Source organism: Triturus cristatus, chromosome 3_1 (assembly GCF_964204655.1).
Source record: "Triturus cristatus chromosome 3_1, aTriCri1.1, whole genome shotgun sequence".
Lineage (NCBI taxonomy): Eukaryota > Metazoa > Chordata > Amphibia > Caudata > Salamandridae > Triturus > Triturus cristatus.
This window is the reverse complement of record NC_140583.1, coordinates 798,985,003-799,004,948: the sequence shown is the minus strand read 5'-3', so window position 1 is coordinate 799,004,948 and position 19,946 is coordinate 798,985,003. Positions and strand designations below refer to the sequence as shown.

Genomic DNA, 19,946 nt, shown 5'->3' with positions numbered 1-19,946 from the left:
AAAGTCCATTGTAAGTATTGGTTGTGTATGGTCTCACAACTGATTTTACTTTTGAGCACCATGTATGCAGTGACACGTGTGCCCACATCCACATGCACTTCAATGCAACCTGTGCATGTTTTCAGTCTGATTCGTCCTGTGACAGTGTGAGTCAAAAAACTTTTCACTTATGCTGTTATACATTTTATCTTTTTACAGGAAAGTTTCGTAGTAAAGTTGGACCAGAGTCAACCTACAGAAGTAGATTCATCTTGGTCTCTTAGAGACGAGATAGGAGCCCCTTTTTTCTTATGCCCTGATGAATGTCATGGACCCTCCTGGCCACTTTGGCAGAAACATATTGGCAATACTGATGGGGATGGGGTACTAAGCTCCCTAATCCCCACTACTAGTTTTAATATCGATCACATCCTACGCAATTACATTTTTTTTACAGTTTTTGCATCCATTTTTAAATATCACTCACTCACTTTTCTTTGCACGGGCCCCCACTTAGTTATAGTATAGAAGTGCCTCCCTGTCTCCAGGTGTAGGCCCGCTCTTTATCAAATGTGGTTTTTAAAGAGGGAGGACTGCCGATGATGAAGCATGAAACCTGGTGGTGTGTGAGGACAGTCCTTACATTTTTTTGAGATGCCCAACACCAACCAATTTATTGGCATAGTATGCCTCATCATTTGCTAAGAATCAGACACTGAGCCAGGGTAGCTTCTTGTTGTGTGATACATGTTGCCTGGAGGCCACCTTACCCTGACTGCCCTGTAGCCTCCTGTTCCCTCCCCTTTCTAATTAAAGGGTTTTTGTGTATATATATATATATATGACACTTAGAATAGAACATTAAAAGGCACGGAGAGGAAGGTTTTTTTTTTTAAAGCAAACAAAGTGGTTGTTTTTGAAGGCAAATTCTCACCATCCATGCATACCTTCCCGAATGCTGTGGGCCACACTCTTTGAGACCCGTAGTTGAGCAGTGCCCGCACAGTGTGCTGTGGCCTCAGTATTAGCTTGAAAGCTGCTGTCTGCAGTGAGCAGGACAATGGCGAAGCACCATTGTAGTCGATGGCGTTGACGTCTGAGCCGTTCTCCAACAATAGCTCCACTAGATCATGGCTGGCATTCTTGCAGGCCTTGTGGAGCGGGCTCTTCTTCTCCTCATCAATGGCATTAGCATTGGCTCCATGAGCAAGCAGCATCCGGCACACCTGTAGGTAGTTTTCTAGGTGCTTAGGCTCTATGGCCTGCCCACAAGCCACATTGAGAGGGGTCTCCTGCTGAGCGTTCCTGCCATCAACAGCAGCCCCATGGCGCAAGTACAGATCTGTGTGTGCTGGGAGGCCGTGCCTGGCTGCAATGTGCAGTGGTGATTCTTGGCTATCTTCGCTGACCTGACTTACCACAGCACCATATTTGATGAGCAGTTTAGCACACCTGTTGAGACACAAGAGTGGTGCATTTTAATTACATATTTACCCTTAACCAACCAAAATGTAAGGCACCTTTTATCAAACAACACAAGAAACCAAGAGCAAGGACATAGCCGAATGAATAAACACCAGCTCCAACAGCAGCAAAGAAATCTTCCCAGTCGTAAAATATTTCACCACACCCATAGCAGCTGCTGGCAATATCACCTCATCACAAGGCCTGTGCCTAACCCATCGTACTTTTCCTGCAGCAAGATCACAACCATATACAAAAACTCCCCCCCCCCCCCCCAAACGGACTTCTTGAACCCCACCAGAAGCCTCCCAGAGATGAATGAAGACAACACAATAACTACATGGGACACCATCAGCACAGAGGAAACCACAGCAATCAAGAAGAACATACACTTCGGAGCCCCGTCAGTCCCCTGCCCCCATCATGCGTTCAATAAAGGAGTGAACCCTATCGGCAAGGTCCTCACCCCAATCTTCAACACCTCGATCAGTACAGCCACCTTCCCGGAACCATGGAAAACATGCGCGGTCAACTCCCTCCTAAAGAAGCCCTCAGCCAACCCGAGCAAACTCACCAACTACAGACTGATATTCCTCTTTGCTTAGCCTGCCAAGGTCCTGGAAAAAGCCATCAACAAGGGCCTCGCCGACCAGCAAAACTGGCTTTTCGACACCACACAATCAGGATTTAGATCCAACCATGGCATGGAAATCACCCCCATAGCACCAACGGATGACATTCAGGAGATCCTTGACAGAGTGGAAACCACAGTCTTCATCCTCCTAGACCTATCAGCAGTCTTCAGTACCGTATCCCATTTTGATCCCATGCCTCCAAGAAGTGGGCATTTAGAGACAAACCCTTGAGTGGATCTGCACCTTCCTCGCTGGAAGAACCCAAACCACCATCATGCCCTACTACTCCTTAGAAGCACAGGACATCATCTGTGGAGGTCTGCAGGGTTCCTCGCTCAGCCCAGCGGTCTTCAACATATGTCCCCACAGGCAGACTTCATCGTGACTCACAAAATAAACGTCCTCACATATACAGATGACATGCAACTGATACTGTCCCTCTATAACAAAAAACCCAATACCAAGAAAAAGACCACTGCATGCATTACCAAAGTGGCCACATGGATGAAGTTCAACTGCCTCAAGCTGAACATGGACAAGACTGAGGTGATGGTCTTCGAGAAAGACCTCACTAAGAGACTCCACCTGGTGGCCTACAGACCTCATACCCACTCCCTACTGGAGAGTAGTCTGACAGTCCTCTGGGTTTGATCGCTGTTTCTGATACTCTGCATGAAACTGTGTGGGACAAGATATCATCTATCCTAGAAAAGGATTCATGAACCTGGGAGTAGTATGTGTATACTTGTTCTTGTGGATATTGATATCTCCATGTGTCTTCTCAACCCGTCATATCAACTAGGGATTTCAACCTGGTCCCTCTCTGACAACCTCTCATGTCTGTTGACTTCCATCTGTCGTTCCTTGGACAGAGAACATCATTCCAGCCCCCCCAACCATCTCCAAACCCTCAGGAATATGGTCCCATATTTCTATTATTCGCTCGACAAAGGCCTGACTAAGTGGTGGGGGAGCGTATACGCTGCCCAATATAATTTGTTCTTCATGAATCAGGCCCTGGATTAGGATATAGCGGCTGTATGGATCAACCCACGATCATGTCAGTGTGAAAGGTACTCTACGATGGATTAGGATTGCAACCCCATGGACCCTCTCATAAATCCGGAGTGAAATGTATGGATGAACCCATATCTTGCCAAGCATGGAGTTTTGGTGCCTATTAAGTGAGTTTCCTGCAGTAGCAAGATGTCTGTCATAGCATGTTTCGCATAGCGAAGCAGCGCTCCTCTTTTCACCTTGTCTAGCATACCTCTAACGTTCCAACTCATTAGTTTCAATTGACCTGGGGCCCCCTCGGTCTCCTCAGACATCTGTGAAATTTGTGAGATCGAGTGTAATTCCCAGAACAGGACAATGATAATGGATCGAACATACTACGCAGCCGATGATAACTGGAACTTTAACCCTTAAACTTTTCCCATCCCCCTCTCCATACCTCAAGAAACATGAAGCATCTGTCGCAGTTGGTAGTCCACATTGTCCCCAACAGGAGACATACCTGGACCCCCTCCTATGGATCCCCCAATGTTCCATTGTCAAAACAGTTTATAAAAGGCTTTAATGTAGTGCCTATTCATTTACCCATCCATTATACAGCTACAAATATTATGATACCGGTTTATTCCATGATATACGTATCTGTCGGTATTCCTTTTGTATGTTCATCTATGCTCCGTAGAGCCATAGGTGTCTGGAGCTATCTCCTGATCTCCTATATGGGCCTTGGAGCGGCATGTTGATCTAGATCGATGTCTGCGTTTCTCTTTCGGTTTGTTCTGTGCTCTTCGAGGTTCTACTGATGACGAGCCCGAGTCTTGTCTTTGTGGGGAGTGCGCCATCAATTGTCTCGTTTCGTCTGTCTATTGAGAAACGGCCTCCAGCGTCATCGAAGAATAGCGTCTTGGAGTTATAAACCACCCGTAACCTGGCAGGGAATAGCAGCATGTAGGGTAGTTTCAGTTCTCTGAGACGGGCTTTCGTCGCTTGAAAGGCCTGACGTTGCTGCTGCACTAGTCTCGTGTAGTCTGGGAAGATCAATATGAGGTGAGAGTCGTAAGTTACTTCGCCTTTTATTCTTGCTTGCTTCAAAATGGCATCTCTATCATAAAAGTTTAAGAATATAGTTATTAATGGTCGTGATCTGGCTCCCGGTGGCAGCTTCTGAAGTAGAGCGCTGTGTGCTCGTTCAATGATGAAGCAGGTTGACAGGGCTTCTTGGGGGACCCAGGAGGTCAGCCATTCCATCACAAATGTATTCATGTCTGTCCCTTCGCAATTTTCTGGAAAACTGATAAAGCACAGATTATTTCTTTTGGCCTCCCCTCTGCATTTTTTACCCTGGTGGCTAGGCCTCTTGTCAATTGTTCAAGGGTGGATGCTTTAGCTTGGAGGGTAGTAACTGCATCTTCCACTCCAGAAACCCTGCCATCTGTTTCTGTCAGACGTTTGACCACATTTCTAAGGTCTTGGTGCACAGGCATTACGTCTGAGCCAATCTCTCCAATTTTTGCTTCCAATGTATCTCTTGACTGTGTGATTGCTGCTAGGAGATCTGCATTATCTGGGATGATACTTGTAGTTCCGCTCATCTCGGGTCCTGAGGTGCCGAACCCTGTAAACTTATCTAATGTGCTTTATTTGGTCGTGTTGTCTAAAAGGTGCCTCAGTCCTCTTCGTGCCTGCTCGTGACTAAGTACTAGATCAATCGCTATGCGGGATTTGTCCGTTTTCTCCTCCAGGGGGTGTTGCCTCAGTTCCCCCTGTGTTGCTGCAGCCGGTCTATGTTGCCCTATGCCAGATTGTATGCGTCTTCTCCCCCAGGGGTGGTACTTCAGTTCCTTCGGTAATATTGCTTCAGGTCTTTCCACGTGTGATTATGCACGTTTTCTCACCCAGGGGTTAGTCTTGTTTACTCCATTATGTTGCTGCAGTATCCCCGTATGAGTCGGCCGAGAGGGTCTTTCTCCACTCCAAACCGCACCGGAGCCTAGCCCGGTCGTTTGTCGCGGCTCGGAAAGCTGCCCCTTTCAGGCACCTTACTTGTATGGCCGAGTGTTGGCCGAGTGCCAAGGCTGCCCGGGGGGCCACGAAGGATACCCTCCAACAGGGCGGCCGCCTTAGTGCCACAGGAAGGCACACGAGTCAGCACACTAGTGCCCCCGGTCTAGGGACCAGGGGGTCAGTCGGCCGCATCACTTGGTGGGGGAGGTCAAGGGTGCAAATACCTTCCCATGCCCGTCTCGCTGTTTCAACCTCCCCGTCGTCCTCTTTGTGAGAGCTACTGTGCATGATTAACGCGGTGAGTGCACTACGCCTTCCCCCACGGCCCGATCTCCCTGCTATAGGGTAGTATCTTGGGCTGGACGGCCTGGCCACGGCTGCGGTCCTCCTTGGTGGGGGGGGTGAGGAGAGCTCTCAGAGAGCACAGCCAGCTGTGCTGGCAAGGACCCAGCTCGACGGGGGCTCGGGGCTTGACTGGGCTTAAGGGAGGAGGTAGCCAGAGGTGGAGCAACCTTCCCGCCGTCACTTCACCCTTCATTGGTGCGACGCTCCCCCCTCCTCCAGCAAGAGAGGCGATGCATGGCCTCCGGGGAAAGACTCGAGAGACCGCTGCCCATGTGGCAGTGGAGGGCCTCGGTGTACCCGAGACCGTCTCTGAGGTGGGGGTGTGCGGAGAGCACCACGTGGCGCCCTTCCCCTGCTATTCTGGCCCACTTGCAGAATGGCAGGAGGGTCAGCAGTTGCGCCTCCTGCGTGTGTTCCAGAGCTCCCAGCGGCGCGGGGGCCCGGGCAGTCAGTGTTAGCGGAAACGGGTCTCCTCCGGTGCTCAAAGTTAATGTCAGCACCTGCACGGAATGGCCGTGGGCCCGTGCGGGCTCCGGTGTTTACTGCAGTGGCGGCCAGTGTGTTTAGCGACGATCACGGATGCAGTCTGGGGGGAGGGGAGAGATGTGGTGCAGCTCCCAAGGCCAGCAGCGCCTCGCGGGTACAAGTAACCCGCAGAACATGTGGGGGGCGGGCTTCCTGGCCGCCACCGGGGACGGACCGCGTCCCGGTCCCACCTCCCCCCATCACTTTACCGGTGTTCCCTTGGTAGCATGGTGATCTCGGGCCCACCGGGGAATTTTAAATGGTTCTCCCCCCCCACCAAGCATATGCTAGTGGTCGAGCACGCCGCCACCCGTAACACGTTCCCGGTGCTGTGGGCTGTGGTGTGTGAGGCTGGCGGCCGCTCTATGTTCCGAGCAGGGGGCAGGGTCCTCTCTTAACCCGGAGCTCCTCTGCGCCGTCACTGCTCCCAGCGGGAGAGAGCGTAGGGCAAGAGAGTTTAGGGTTGCTAAAGCCCCTGCCCGGTCCCCTCGATGCCCGCATCAAATTAATTAATGTTACCTATGTGGGAGGTTTCGCGCAGGATGCACCCCGGGTGGGTTGCGCGGTACGGGAGCATTTCTGCCGCGGTATCTGCGGTAGTTAATTCCCACCCCTGAGTGCTGCTTCCCTGCAAAGGGGGCACTTAGCGCTCCGTAATCTAGTCCTGGGCCACGCGCTTATGGGGCATGTTGGAGTCTCGGCTGAGCAAGTGAATGAACTGGTCCGTATGGCCTGGGTATGGGTAAATCAGGCCATACCGCATATAGGGGAGCTGGGGCTCACCTGGTGCTGGTGCACAGTTGGCGGTTAGCTTAGCGGTGATGCTTGTTATTAAATGTCCCGGTCATTAAAATGCCCTGCTTAGCTGAATGGCTGTATTTCATGCTCCTTGGCATCATTGGAAGGTTTTGCTCCGTGTGGACCTTAGGCCGTGCGATGCCAACGCGATACCTGTAGTGACGGGCTATTTTACCCTTTCAGATAAAAGGCATCTCTGACTTCCCCGTTGATTGTCAGGGACACGCGAACACCTCCTTTCCCTGCAGCTTTATCCTGATTTTGTTCACAGGGGGGGTCATATGGATGGGTTACCCTGCTCCTCACATCTTGTGGGGCTCCCATATCACACAAATTGTGTGGTGCCTGTTTGTCCCCCATGAACAGAGATCCAGCACAGAACATCTGACCCGAAAGGAAGTGTACATGCAGCCGTGACCCTGGATTAAGATCCTCAGGGTTAAGGGCACAGGGCAGGAGTGGTCTGCTCTCTTTCAAGAGCTCACATATAATTTTACAGGCTGTTATCAGAAACTACACTTCTCACCTACCATTATATCATGTGCAAGGGTCGGTGAGCATCTCATTCGCGTGGAGATCCATACAACGGTGTGTAGTGGGGGAAAACACTAAAGAGAGAGTCAAACATCATAGGAATGTAGGTATAAAATACAACCTCAGCAGCCTGTCCTTACTGGGATTAAAATTGTGATGTTCAATGATGACCATTACATGCATGTGGAAGACCCTAGCGTGTCTTCTCAGCGAGATTACTCTGTGGTCCCTACACACAGTACGGGCAGTGGGTTGTTCACATGGGACTTTGCATCCCTAGTTAGACAGTGATCGGTTTCATCTGTAGCACACCAAGACTTCTGGGCCGAGGTACATTACACATGCTCCATGAAGGGTTGACATGGGCTGACTTTCCAAGTGAAAGGACAGAGTGGTGTGCTTTATTAAGCATATAATGTACAGGGCCATGGCCTTACGTATAAAGCGGTCGACCTCGAAGCTGGGGAACCGGGTTCGAGTCTCTGCAACGACACTCAAAATATTGTGATTCTGGTCAAATCAATTATCTCCCAGTGCCTCACAAATGAATGTGTTCTCTTGTGATGTAACTGGTGCTCATGTAAAGCACTCTTATACCCGACGTCTCGGTTAGTTGCGCTAAAAAAAAAAAAATGTTTTACTCAGAACTAAAATAATTATTTATTCTTAGTTCAGCCCTGAAGGCAGGCAAAGATCCAGTACCCGGATCTTACACGGTGATTGAACACATCATACCAACACAGGTACTTCATTGTAGACAATGTCATGCGGCTGAGGGCGCTTTTTCCCACTGTGGTATCAAACTCTTGTGCTCCTGTTATGCGTGGGGAAGCCCTCCGATGAACACCGTATCGTCTCATACCAGTGCCTCGTGGTGCTAACAAGTTGCCCATACTGGTCAGTTTTCTCAGCGATATGGAGGTACCTCTGATTGGAAGGTTGGGAAGGGGTAGTTTTCCTCGAAGAAACACAGGCTGAGGGTCCGTGACTGAAGCAATATTTCTCGCTTGTAAATGCACAGGTGAGATAGGTTCTCAACTGGCAAGTATTCAAGGGCACTTCACAGTCTGTTGTCACAGGCCCCCTCTTGAAGGCAGATTTACGGTGCAGATTCCCGGTTATGCTGGGATAGTATTTTAGGTGCTTCCAGGCATAGGGTACTGCGCGTAGAGCACCATGATCCCAATCTCAAGGAGGATAGGTGTCCCACGGTCCGGACTATGGAATAGGGGCTGAGGTCTAGCTCCAGCTAACTAATATTCCTTCGCCCAAATCAAGAGGGTCCCAGTCCATGCCAGACATTAGAACCAAATTTACCTCCCGGACGGGCTCAGGCTTATGTGTTTATGGCTGTCGTCGGTGTGGGTGAGCATATTGGCACTGGACTGCATGGGGTGCAGGCCTCACCCCTCCATAGTTATCAGGTGCTTGTAGTTGTTTTCGCAGTTTTTGTTCCATAGGAGCATGCGGTGAGCCTTGGCAGGGACCCGAGGTCCACTTGTCCGGATTGTTAAAGTTACTTGCAGTCTTACATAGTGCGGACTAGGCACGAAGGCATCAGAGGGCTTTACAACAAGAGCAGGATACAAGTGTACTGCGTGTTAGTTACTTTGATTTAACACAACTGCCAAGGCAGAACGCTATGTGTGACATGCTCCAAATTTCAGTGTAATAAAGTGACGTTTCAACGACTAGGGGTGACACTTCACCATTACAACAGGGGCACGCTTGATTGGTTAGCAGCCCGGGCCTCTTCAGTTTGTTTGCTATAATGGTTCGGCCCATGGTTTAGGAATTGGCTTCCGGTGTAGGTGCAGGTCTCCGGAAGTGAATTTTGATTAGCTTCTTGATGGCAGTGTGGTGCCGGGAGAATAGTCTGGTCGTATTTGCTCCCCTTTACCCATTAAGCACCTAGTTTTGACGGTCGGCATGCCGGAGCTCACTGTGGGGAGGCACGTGATGTGTGTTCATGGGTAGGATTGCAGTGCTTGGTGTAATGGCAAACGCAAGCAAACGGTTATCATGGTTTCGGGGGGCGTTTATTATTACAAGCGTTATTGTGTTGTCTGCAGGTAAAATGCAACCCGAGATCGGAAGCAAAAACAAAGTCCCTTCGTTTTCCAAGTAGAGAATGAATTAGCCTATTTGGAGTGACAGTAGGGGGGGGTTGTGGCCAGCGTTTTGTGCGTTTGTGTATCCAGTACAAGGCGTACTTTAGGCCACATGCTTAGAATCATGATTGTAATGGTGCTCGACAGCCTGCCACAAGGGCGCTATCTACCTGAAAGATGATCACATCAACAGGAATCAAGCAATTCAATATTCATTAAAATTCTTTGGCCTGCTGCCCAAGCCATTCTTATAGCGTTGGGGCCTGGGATAGTCTGAATTGTCACACTTGCACAAGCTCAGGGTAGTAGTTGTGATGTTCTATGATTGGCAGCACAGCAAGAGCTAGGTGTGGGCCAAACTGAAGGGGCCGCCTGAGGTGAGTCCTGGTATATAGTTGCACAACTGTCCTGCTGCAGGGTGCAGCGAGTAGGCAGGGGGGCCTAAATGGGGCTTGGGAAGTTCACGGGAGGGTCTCTGCCATTGAAGGCCAAGGTGATGCACCAAGGAGGTGACAGAATATTATTTGCAGTAATATCAGTGGGCTGCAGCTGTGTTTCAATGTTGAAAACACAAGTCACTATCCCTGAATATTGAGGAAAACTCAATTCGCACTTGGCCAGAGTGCTCGTGCAGTACCAGCAACCTGGCATGTGAGGGTACTTTGGAAAACGGCGCAAGATAATTACCACTTAAGGTACCTACCAGTATTTGGAGCAAATAACCAGCAGGAACGTTTGAGGGAGGCTGCTGGGTGGCCCTAGCATTGTTTGCCTCGTTTCTGGGCCAGTGATGTTACTTATCAGGGTAAGGTTCGAATTCTTAGTTGCGTTTGGATACTTTGACAGGTTGCCTTTACTCATGCTAAATGGCGATAAAGTTGTAATTTTGTGGAGTGTTGAAATAGGTTGTAGCTTTCAAGGAACTCATTAGTTCTTGCAGTCCCTTCATTGCAGAACAAGAATTTTAAACATTCTTCAAGGAAGCCATTATTAGCAGGAAGCTATTTAACCATGGAGAGCAGTGGTTGTGGGTTCCAGCACAACAGTAGTAATGGAATTACATTTTCTTTAGACAGGCCCGAGCACATAAACTTGTAATGAAGTTTAGTTGCGACTTCAGCCAGCAGGGTGTTCATAAGGCATGAAGCTGCCCCTCCCCAAGCCTGAGACACAAACACGGCGCTCTTATAGAATGAAGACTTGGGGGTTCTATGTTTATGCTTATGAAAATCAATATTTACCCTAGTACGTGGCTTTGCATATGAGGAGAATTTTCATGCAATTGTACTTTGTTAAATTAGGAACCGTGTAGAGCGTGCTTCAGCTATATCTGACAATAGACTCATCCACATACTCAGGCCCAGGGCGAGGTGCACGGGTAACTTTTTGTTCCCTTGTACAGCTTTATTTAGTGGTTAAACAGGACTAAGGGGAATACCTTTGGCAGTATTGCCATGCCAGAACATACATAGGGATGAAGTAATAGTGTCCCATGTTGCACAACATGATATACTTTTGGTTAGGAAGTTTGTTAAAAGGTTCATTTGGTCTAACAGTGCCAGGTTAACAGGGACGACTTGTACTAGAATCAAACATGAGTGGTTCCCAACACTGTTGGTTAGAAGGGATGCTGTCAAGAGCAGAACTCAAACTAATTAGCATTAAACACATGATGGATACTATTTAAGCGACATGCATAAAGCTGTAAATGTGGTGCTAAAGGGATGGCATGCCAAGGGAGATATCTTTCTTTTCACTGGATCCCCTTAATCCAACACGCCTAAAGTAAGCGGAGGATGCCTGTTGAAGCTGTTCGACCTGCTGTTAGTTATTAAAAACACCAGGTACTATGAATTAGTCAGTGGTACTCAAATCATAGGTACTTACAGGACACATATGGTTCAATACACACCTTTGGACAGGACTGCCCCATCTTGAGCAAAGGGAAGTAAAACATTATATGGGTTGGCAAACTTTTGCAGATGTTGGTGGTTAGCTCGCACACATGGGTGTTCTGAGGAGTTTGGGGGCAGGTTAACATGCATCATCTTGTCACTTCTCTGTCAGAGCCAGCAGACCCCTAGGGTGACAGGGCGCTCAAATACACGTCATATTGGAGGTAGGTCCAGGATGAAAGGTTGTGCTGAGTGAGGTTCAAATCCAAAGCGATTGTGGTATCTTTCCAAGGGGCACATCTGGTTGGGCAGTATGAAATTTTAAAGTACAACCAGGGATCCCCCTCCTTTATGTCAGATCCTGCTTATTTGTTGTTTCCGCAGAGTTTGGGGCAGGTTATCTGGCCCAAACTGGTGGGTTTGATGTTTGGTCAGGTCAATTGACCGAGTACAGACATTTTCGCTGGGTATATCTGGGCAGGTAGGAATGCCAGGCAAGGTTTTAGCAACGGCGCAAAGGCGGGTAGCAGTACTTATGGGGTATGTGATGTATTTCTCACTGGTAGGCCGCCAGGCAGGGGGACCATGTACCTAGGTCACTTACATCAGGCAGAGATGCCCAGTGGAACCATGTGGGGGACTGCACAGAACAGGATACTGCACAAGTTAGAGCCGGCGAATTGTGGCTGCACTACTGCTGATGGCAAAGTAAACCTAGACTGATTCACATGCGGGGTACGGTGGTGGTGGTGGTGGTGGTCTCACCTCTTTTCTCAGGATCACTACCTGTCTAGTTTAGCGGTGCTATTTGTACCATCATTAGCACCAGCAGCGGCTCACAGGGGTAGCATTAAAGCTTCCTTTTATTTCGCCTGGGATGGGAGCTGGCAATGTCATAAAGCTTTGCAGCCAGAAACTGATTAGGCAAAGACATACCTGTGATGGTGCAATGGGCACTAAGCTGTAGAACCAGCTAAGTTTCAACACAATCCTGGTATACCGTCCGTGATAAACGTAAGGCCGTGGGCTACATACGAATAGGCACTTTCTGTCAGCTGGTGCAGGTGTGTACCATTACCAAGAGAGTGCGGGTTGCTTTGTTAGTGCTGATGTGGAGGGGATGGAGCACTTATACGGACAACTACCAGAGCACATTTTGCAGTCATAATGAAGGTTAAATTGATTATATTGTTGGCATGTTACCAGTTGCTTCAGTTAAGCGAAATTACCTTGGGAGTTGTCAGCGAACAGTTGGACTGCAACGTTCGTGGTTAGCCGGCCTTTTAGATGTGTGTTCTAGCTCAGGCATGTCCAAGTATGGGTTAAGTCTGCCCTGTGATGCTAGTTCACAGGCAGGTGGAGCGGCAGAACTGAAAGGGCTTGGGTTCAACCTCAGGTCACAGGTTCAGATCCTGGTCGGTCCACCTAGCAGTTCAGCTTTCTGAGGTCGTTGAAACAAGTACCATTGAGTCGACTAACAAGAACATGTGCAATTTCTCCTGCCCTATAGCCTTGGCTTCCCAGTATTAAAAAAAGAGAGGTATTTATACTTTGGTTCCCCTCTGGTTCCCACTGTCCTGTCTGCTCCCTGGTATACTAGCAGATGTTTGGGAGGGCAAGGCGTCACCTAGGGTGGTGACTGACTGAATGCGATTGACAAACTCCGACAAGTGCTATACACAGATAACTGGGTGAAAGAGGAAGTAAGGCGGGCTTGTTAACTCATACTTCCACCCGCATTGGCATTTCCTGGCAGGAGTGGCTTGTCAAAGGTATTGCTCTTCAGCCAGGCAATGTCAACATTGAACCAACACCTAACTATTGGTTTTAGGTCATAATAGTCTAAAGTCCACAGGGAGTTTAGAAAGGATGGGGGCACCTGTCCAGAAGGGGCATGCTGGCCTCCGGTCCGGTATGGGCTAAGACTTGTTTTGGCTGGACCTGGGAGAGGCCCGGTAATCAGCAGGATGTAGGTAAAGATGCCTACCTTGGTGGGGGGCCCTGGTTGTGACGGTGGCCACCCCCAGAGCTGTGGAGGAGTTACAGGGCGATCCAGAGTCTGCAAGCTACAGAAGGGTATTACATGCAGCAGCACATTAAGGGTGCTAAGCCAAGGATACCCAGGGATGTCTTAGCGGGTCCCCTGGAAGTACGACGGCGCCCCATTAGTCCTACGGACGGTTGTGGGCCGGAGCAACCGGGGGCGTCCTGGAACGCTCCGCCCCCCCCCTTCTGTGGGGCATGAGTAAGTGCGTAGACTGGCGGTCCACTGATGGGAGGGGTGGCCCCTCCCAAAATTGGTAACCACCGATTGGCGACGGCCACGGTGTAATTTGGCTCATCAGGCGGGCAGGTGGCATAGGGGCTGGCCTGCCCTCGGATCGCCCATAAGATAACCCACCATGTTGGCATATTTGTTATGCAAATAAACCTGCAGCAATTTTCTCCACTAACAAGGTGTCGTGTGGTTTATTTATGTATGTTGCTGTATGAGAACTGAGGTTGCCGATATTGGCACTATGCTTTTTCTCCTGTTTGGGCTTCAGACTGCACTTGGCGTCCTCCTGTCTGCTTCCATGGCTCGTGATCTCTCCAGGAGTCGGGTGATTCTTCGACCCGTGTGCGGTTCTCTCCACTTTTCAGTCCCTGTGTTCCTGCTGGGTAGGTACATCTCGATTGCCGTCTCCTCTGCGACCGACGTACCGCCTCTGCCCTGTATCCTGTAGCTCTCCGCTGCCAGCTGCCCTCAGTCTCAGCACGTCTCCACTTTCTGTGGCGTTTCAGGCCTGCCCCCGGAACACAGCTCCATGCGGTATGTCTGTTCTAGCGTTTCTCCGTGTTGCGGCCCGATCTACTTGGCCTCATTCAGATCGGCATAAATTTGCGATCCTCTGGATACCGCCAGGGATCGGTTTGAGTGATGGTATCCTGCAGGATAATGAAGGATATTTGTGGGCTGCCAGAGCGTGCCTAAAGCGCGTCCGCCATGTTGGACCATTAGGCCACGCCCCCAAATTTTTCCTGCTCTTAATGCAATCTACAGTATTCTACTTTAAACATCTTTAAAACTAGAGTATTGCTACTGTTTTAGCTTTAGTCCTCCGACTATTGATACCAGGGCTCATTTTCCGGCATTTGCATAACAATGGAACTCTTTGTAATCAATGTTTACTTTCAGAGTTAGATTCTAAGACCTTAATCATTAGGTCACCCGTAAGTCTTTTGACCCCACCCCATCTGCTTTATGCATAATCAAGACCACATGCTTTGATAGCGCAAAGTGCTGTGATAGGAAAGCTGACAAAAGCAGCTTGCACAGTGCATGGTGGCCAGCTGCTACTCTCACTTCCTGCCCAAGGCCAACATATGAGAATAGTGTGCAATGAGTTCTGCAATGCCAAGGACGTTTAATCACATCAGTTATGTTAACAAACCACATAATCCAGTCCGCCACACGGACGCACAGCTAAACATGCTGTAGTGAGCAATCAAGCAGGAAGTGTCTGGGGGGAGAGGAGTCTTATAAGATGTACTACAGAAACTGTAGAAGGGATACTCTGGTGGCAGAGAAAGCATATGGGAAGGTACAAGCAGGAAGGTAGAGCCTCACAAGTGAGAAATGGGGTGAGAAGCGATGCAAGAGGACTCATTTCTATCATCAATTTGCAGTGAGTGACATCACTGGATTTGCAATCATCCATCTGCACAGGAAGTGACATGACTCCTTCCCCTCCCAAGACTTACTTAATGGTGGCCACAGTGCAGAGAAGGCGCTGGCGCACCGAAGATGCACCAAAGATGCACCAAAGACAATCCCATCTGTGCCGAAACTGATTTGACCCTCTGTGCCTGCTTCACGCCGCCTGATTTCCACACTGCTGCTTTGCCTCAACACACAACACTGAGGGAGCATTAACCTGTGCAGGTTTTCATGCATTTATCGACACCCAACACTCACCGCACCCACACGGACAGCACCCAACACCTCACTCTCTCACACTCTCAGTCTTCCAGCACCCATACAACACTCCTCACTCACATGCATGCTTCTCAACAGACCTGGCACCTGGTGGACAACAATGCCTCGTACATACATTTACTGATGGAAACCTGGCTGAACACCCCTATCAGCACCTGACATCACCACAGACAACCCCTCTGGTAACAAGTTCACCAGGGATGACAGACTTCACAAGCCTGGAGGCGGAATCACCATCATCTATGAGAATGCCATAATCTGCACCATCTCCATGGACACTACATCCTCCATTATGAAACACCTGTTGTTCAAGCTCCATGTCGCAGTCAACTTCACCCTAAGCGGCACGCGTATATACATACCACCAGGATCATGAACCAACTTCACCTACACCATCATTGACTTCAATGCCCCATTTGCCCTTTACTCTTGCAATTACATCCGACTCGGAGATGTGAACTTCCACCTGGAAGACAATGCCGCCTGCAACTCAAAAGCTCTCATCAAAGACCTTGGAAGTCTGGGCCTCACCCAACAAGTAAAGGGGCCTACACACGTCGTCGGACACCTTCTAGACCTTATTTCCACCAACTTCGACAATATCGAGTCGACAAGTTCACACCAATCTCATGGACAAACCACACCGTCTTCAAGTTCAGTATCCCTGTCCCAGTCAAACACACACACCACTGCCGGACCAGCCCGCCAAAACCAGATCAGCATAACTGACAAGGACAGTAACACTGACCTGAACAGAGCAACGGTATCCCCAGAGCAATTAAGAAAGAATTTCAACAATTGGATCACTTCCTGCGCCGACTCCCTGGCCCCCCTCAAACACAGCAATACAACAAGGTTTAGACCCCAAGCTAGCTGGTACATGGAGGTCCTTTGGCTGATAAAACACCACTGCAAACAACTGGAGTGCAAATGGAGAATGAGCCAGGACAATGCAGTCAGGAGCCTGTTCAAATCAGCCGAGACGCTACCACCAAATGATCTGGAACAACAAACGCACCACTCTGGCAGACCGCATTGATGCCAGCACCAACAAAAGCAAATACATCTTTGCTATTTTGGAGGATTGCACCTAACCAGCGACCACCTCCAATTTGTTTTCCCCTAAAGTGACCACCTGCCATGGAAGCAAATTCTGGGCAGTGACTGTAAAAATTCAGGGCAAAGGGTAAAAATTTGAACATAAATTCTGTTTACGGTCACATCTGAGGAGGTCAAGCAATTATATAAAAAAGTGAATATATCACCAATACAAGTACAGGCCAAAATAGGATTACTTTCTTTGGTTTGTATATTAAATACCAGTACTAAGCAAACATTCATATGTAACTGGGCTTATTTAAAAGTTAAAAAACTGGCAGACGTATGCACAGAAAGCAAAATTTGACAGCTGGCATAAGAAACAATTGCAATAAGATTTTGCCCATTTACCACTAATGATGGTAACTGAAGCTAAATAAATCATACCACTTTTCCAACTAGCTTGTACAATACTCCAAATCTTTACAACATCACTCTACATGCTTGATCTTAAATAAGATAAGGTAAGGTAATTCTATATTAGAGACCCAAAGAACTGGTTTTCCACTCAGTCCTTCAAATTATTCCTCAATAATCTGAGGATGGCTAGAACCTCAGGGGTACTCAACTCATCCTTCTCAAGCTGTAATTTGTACTTTTCCTCAACAAAATCTGCATTGTGCGATAAATCCTTTCCTTTTTCTCCTATTAAATTCTAGCAGGGTTGGCCTGCTGAGATTTAATGTTGGGCACAGACTTCATCGCATCTGGTAATTACCAGCTCTGTTAAACCCCACTCAAATCAACCCCTGCACAAACACAAGAATATATGGAACTAAAGAAGTAACCCACTGAGCTATCTACACAAAATACAAATGTGTGACCTATATGTTGTGCTTTGTTCTTTGTAGTAGCCACATTAACCCTCTATGCTTGATCGGTCAAACCTGTGACTATACTGAGCACTGTACAAAAATTACTCCAGAAGGTGCATTAACCAAAAGTTATCATACCGCATTGAACCTTGACACTTTAGGGGTATACAATGATATCTCCAGCAGGTGCTTTACCCTCATGAAATATTTTAAAATGAAGACTGTCTATAAACAAGTAAGCCAGAACAAACTTGCTGTCACATTTGTCATTGGACGTAAATCTGTGACCTGCATTTTATGTGCTGTGCTTTGCAGTAGTCACATTGACCATCTATGCTTGATTTTTTTTTTTTTTGAAAACTTTTATTAACCATAGTTGCATCAATTGGCAATGTACAATTCTGCGACATAGCATCAGGTCAGCAATGTTCGAGTACATATCGTCAGATGTTTAAACACAGCCGTTTAGCCGACAACCCGGAGGTCCGGCGGCGGAGCTCAGTTGTACCTAGATAGAGGATTCAGGTGTGTACATTGCGTGTAAGCGAGTCGGTGGTGCTTTTCTGATAGGTGTCGTGTTATTTCTCAGCTAAAAGCGCATTGTCCGCGTGTGAGGGGGGCGCTTCGTGTCCGCCCGCTGCGCAGCATTGTCAGCTAGCTCCTGGGCTCACAGAAGGATGTGTGCTGGGTGCTGGGTTGTCCGTCAAGCGCCCTGATTTGTGGGCATCGGAGTCCCGGTGGCCCGCATGTAGCGTAGGGTGGAGCGCGTCAAGGAGGGTGCAGCGTAGTCCGCAAGGGTGCGCGTGGCGACCGTTGCTATGATGGAGCACATGCTCTGCTAGGGAGCGTAGTCAGTCGCCGAATTGTGTCCCGGGTGTGCAACGTAAACTTTAGGGATCAAGGTCAGGGTCGAGAACTCGGGTAGGGGCCAGAAGAAGGAGGGTGAGGGGGGGGGGGGGAGAGTGGAGATCCGCATGCAGCAGTGTGTGAGGAGATAGGGGCTGTCCAGCAGGGCCTAGCCGGCCGTCCGGGGAGTGCGTCGAGTGGCTGGTCGTGAGGGGGGGGGGGAGGAGAAGAGGGGGGGGTCGTCAGTGTACGTGCCCTCTCGGGTAGCAGCGGCGGTAAGTCCCGCGCGTGCGCCAGAGCACAGCGCAAGAAGTATCCGACAGTAGGAGCCTGCCGCGTGGTACGTGAGACGTGTCTGGGGAATGTGCAGGTCGAGGGGGCCAGGAGCTAACCCCACCAGGGTCTCAGACATGTCGCCAGCGATCTAGTAGTATATCAGTGTCCGCCTGGCGTTTAGGTTATCCCACGGGTTCGGCAGGCCGTCTGAAAGGTGGCGAGGAGGCCATCCCAAAGGTGAGCGATGGGGTACTGCCGGAGTCCCGCAGTTTCCTCACGGAGGAGCACTGCACTTTCCGCCTGCGCCCAGTTGACGAAGGATGCCCTCCAGTGCCTGATGTGCGGAGGGGCCGTCGCCTTCCAGTGCTTGGTGAGCAAGCGTTTGGCTGTAACAAGCCCCATGTCCCAAAAGCGCGCCTGTACTCTATTCGCTTTTGTGCGCTTGTACAGGCCCAAGATACACGCTTCCCACGTGCGTGGCAGCCGTCCATCCGCGCCGCGCTCGATCAGTGACAGCACGTCGCTCCAATACGTCTGCACGTCCGCACAGTGCCAGAGCATATGCAAAAGGTCCGCTCCTGGTGACGAGCACCGTGGGCAGGCGGCATCCGTCCGCAGGAAATATTTATTGATCTTCTCCGGAGTGAGATACGCTCGCTGCAATATGTAATATTGTATGAGCTTGAAGCGGGGGTTGCGTGGAACGTTAACCGGGCCGGCCAGTATCATCGCCCATTCTTTATCTGTCCAGTCTCTGCCCCTGTCCGTCGCCCAGCGTTCCCTTAATGTCGAGGTGGTCAGTCGTGAGTGTGCGAGGAGTGCCTGTACTAGCCAGTGTATGACATGGGCGCCATTGCCCATAATATGCAGATATTGGATGAAGGTATGCGTCGGTAGCTCCGTCGTCATGTCGCCCCAAGAGGCCGAGAGCGTCTGCATGAGGGAGGCATGCAGGAGAAACTGTCCTGCCGGGAGCGCCGTGCCGTCCGTCAGGGTGGCAAACGTCAGCAAGTCGCCGTCCTCATACAGGTCACCCAGCGTATCTACACCTGCCTGTTCCCACCCTGCCAAATGGGCCTCCGTGAGGGGTCCCGTCGGGCTAGGCATGCCCAGTAATGGTAACTCCGGAGCGTACGGTGTGGTCGCGCGCGTGAGGCGAAGGCACCTCTGGAAGCACCTGCGCGCTACCGCCAGGTAAATCTGGGTGGGGCAAGGCGCACGAGTCAGCGGATGGAACAGCGCGTGGACTTGCGTCCGCGTCCAAGCATTCGCGTGCGAAGCAGTGTCCTCTAGTTGCTTGCCGCTCAGCCACCCCGCCACCCATTGCATCTGCGCTGCTAGATAATATAGCTCCATATTGGGGACCGCTAGACCCCCCGAGTCAGCAGGCATGTACAGTTTGGCCAATGCTACCCGCGGTCTCCCCTTGTTCCAGATGAGGGTGCGCAGCAATACCTCCAGGTCGCGGAATAGTCTGACGGGCACATACAAGGGTAGGTTTGCAAAGTAGTACAAGAGGCGGGGCAGCACTATCATTTTAGTCAGCGCTACCCTGCTCGGCACGCTGAGGGGCAGGGTGTTCCAGTAGCTAACCTGCGTGCGCACGGACGTGATTGCTCTGAGGA

At 49.8% G+C, this 19,946-nt stretch overlaps 1 protein-coding gene across 4 annotated transcripts in view; it reads right to left on the bottom strand.

Annotated features, from left to right (window-relative positions):
- Positions 1 to 19,946, bottom strand: part of ASB18 (ankyrin repeat and SOCS box containing 18) — a 350,641-nt gene that overhangs the window by 87,246 nt on the left and 243,449 nt on the right. For 2 of the 4 annotated variants that reach the window (XM_085645099.1, XM_085645100.1), the window contains exon 3: positions 914 to 1,431. In XM_085645099.1, coding sequence (XP_085501225.1) covers positions 914 to 1,431 — 518 coding nt within the window. The remainder of the gene's footprint in view (positions 1 to 913; positions 1,432 to 19,946) is intronic. The other 2 variants (XM_085645097.1, XM_085645098.1) reach the window with 1 other exon arrangement.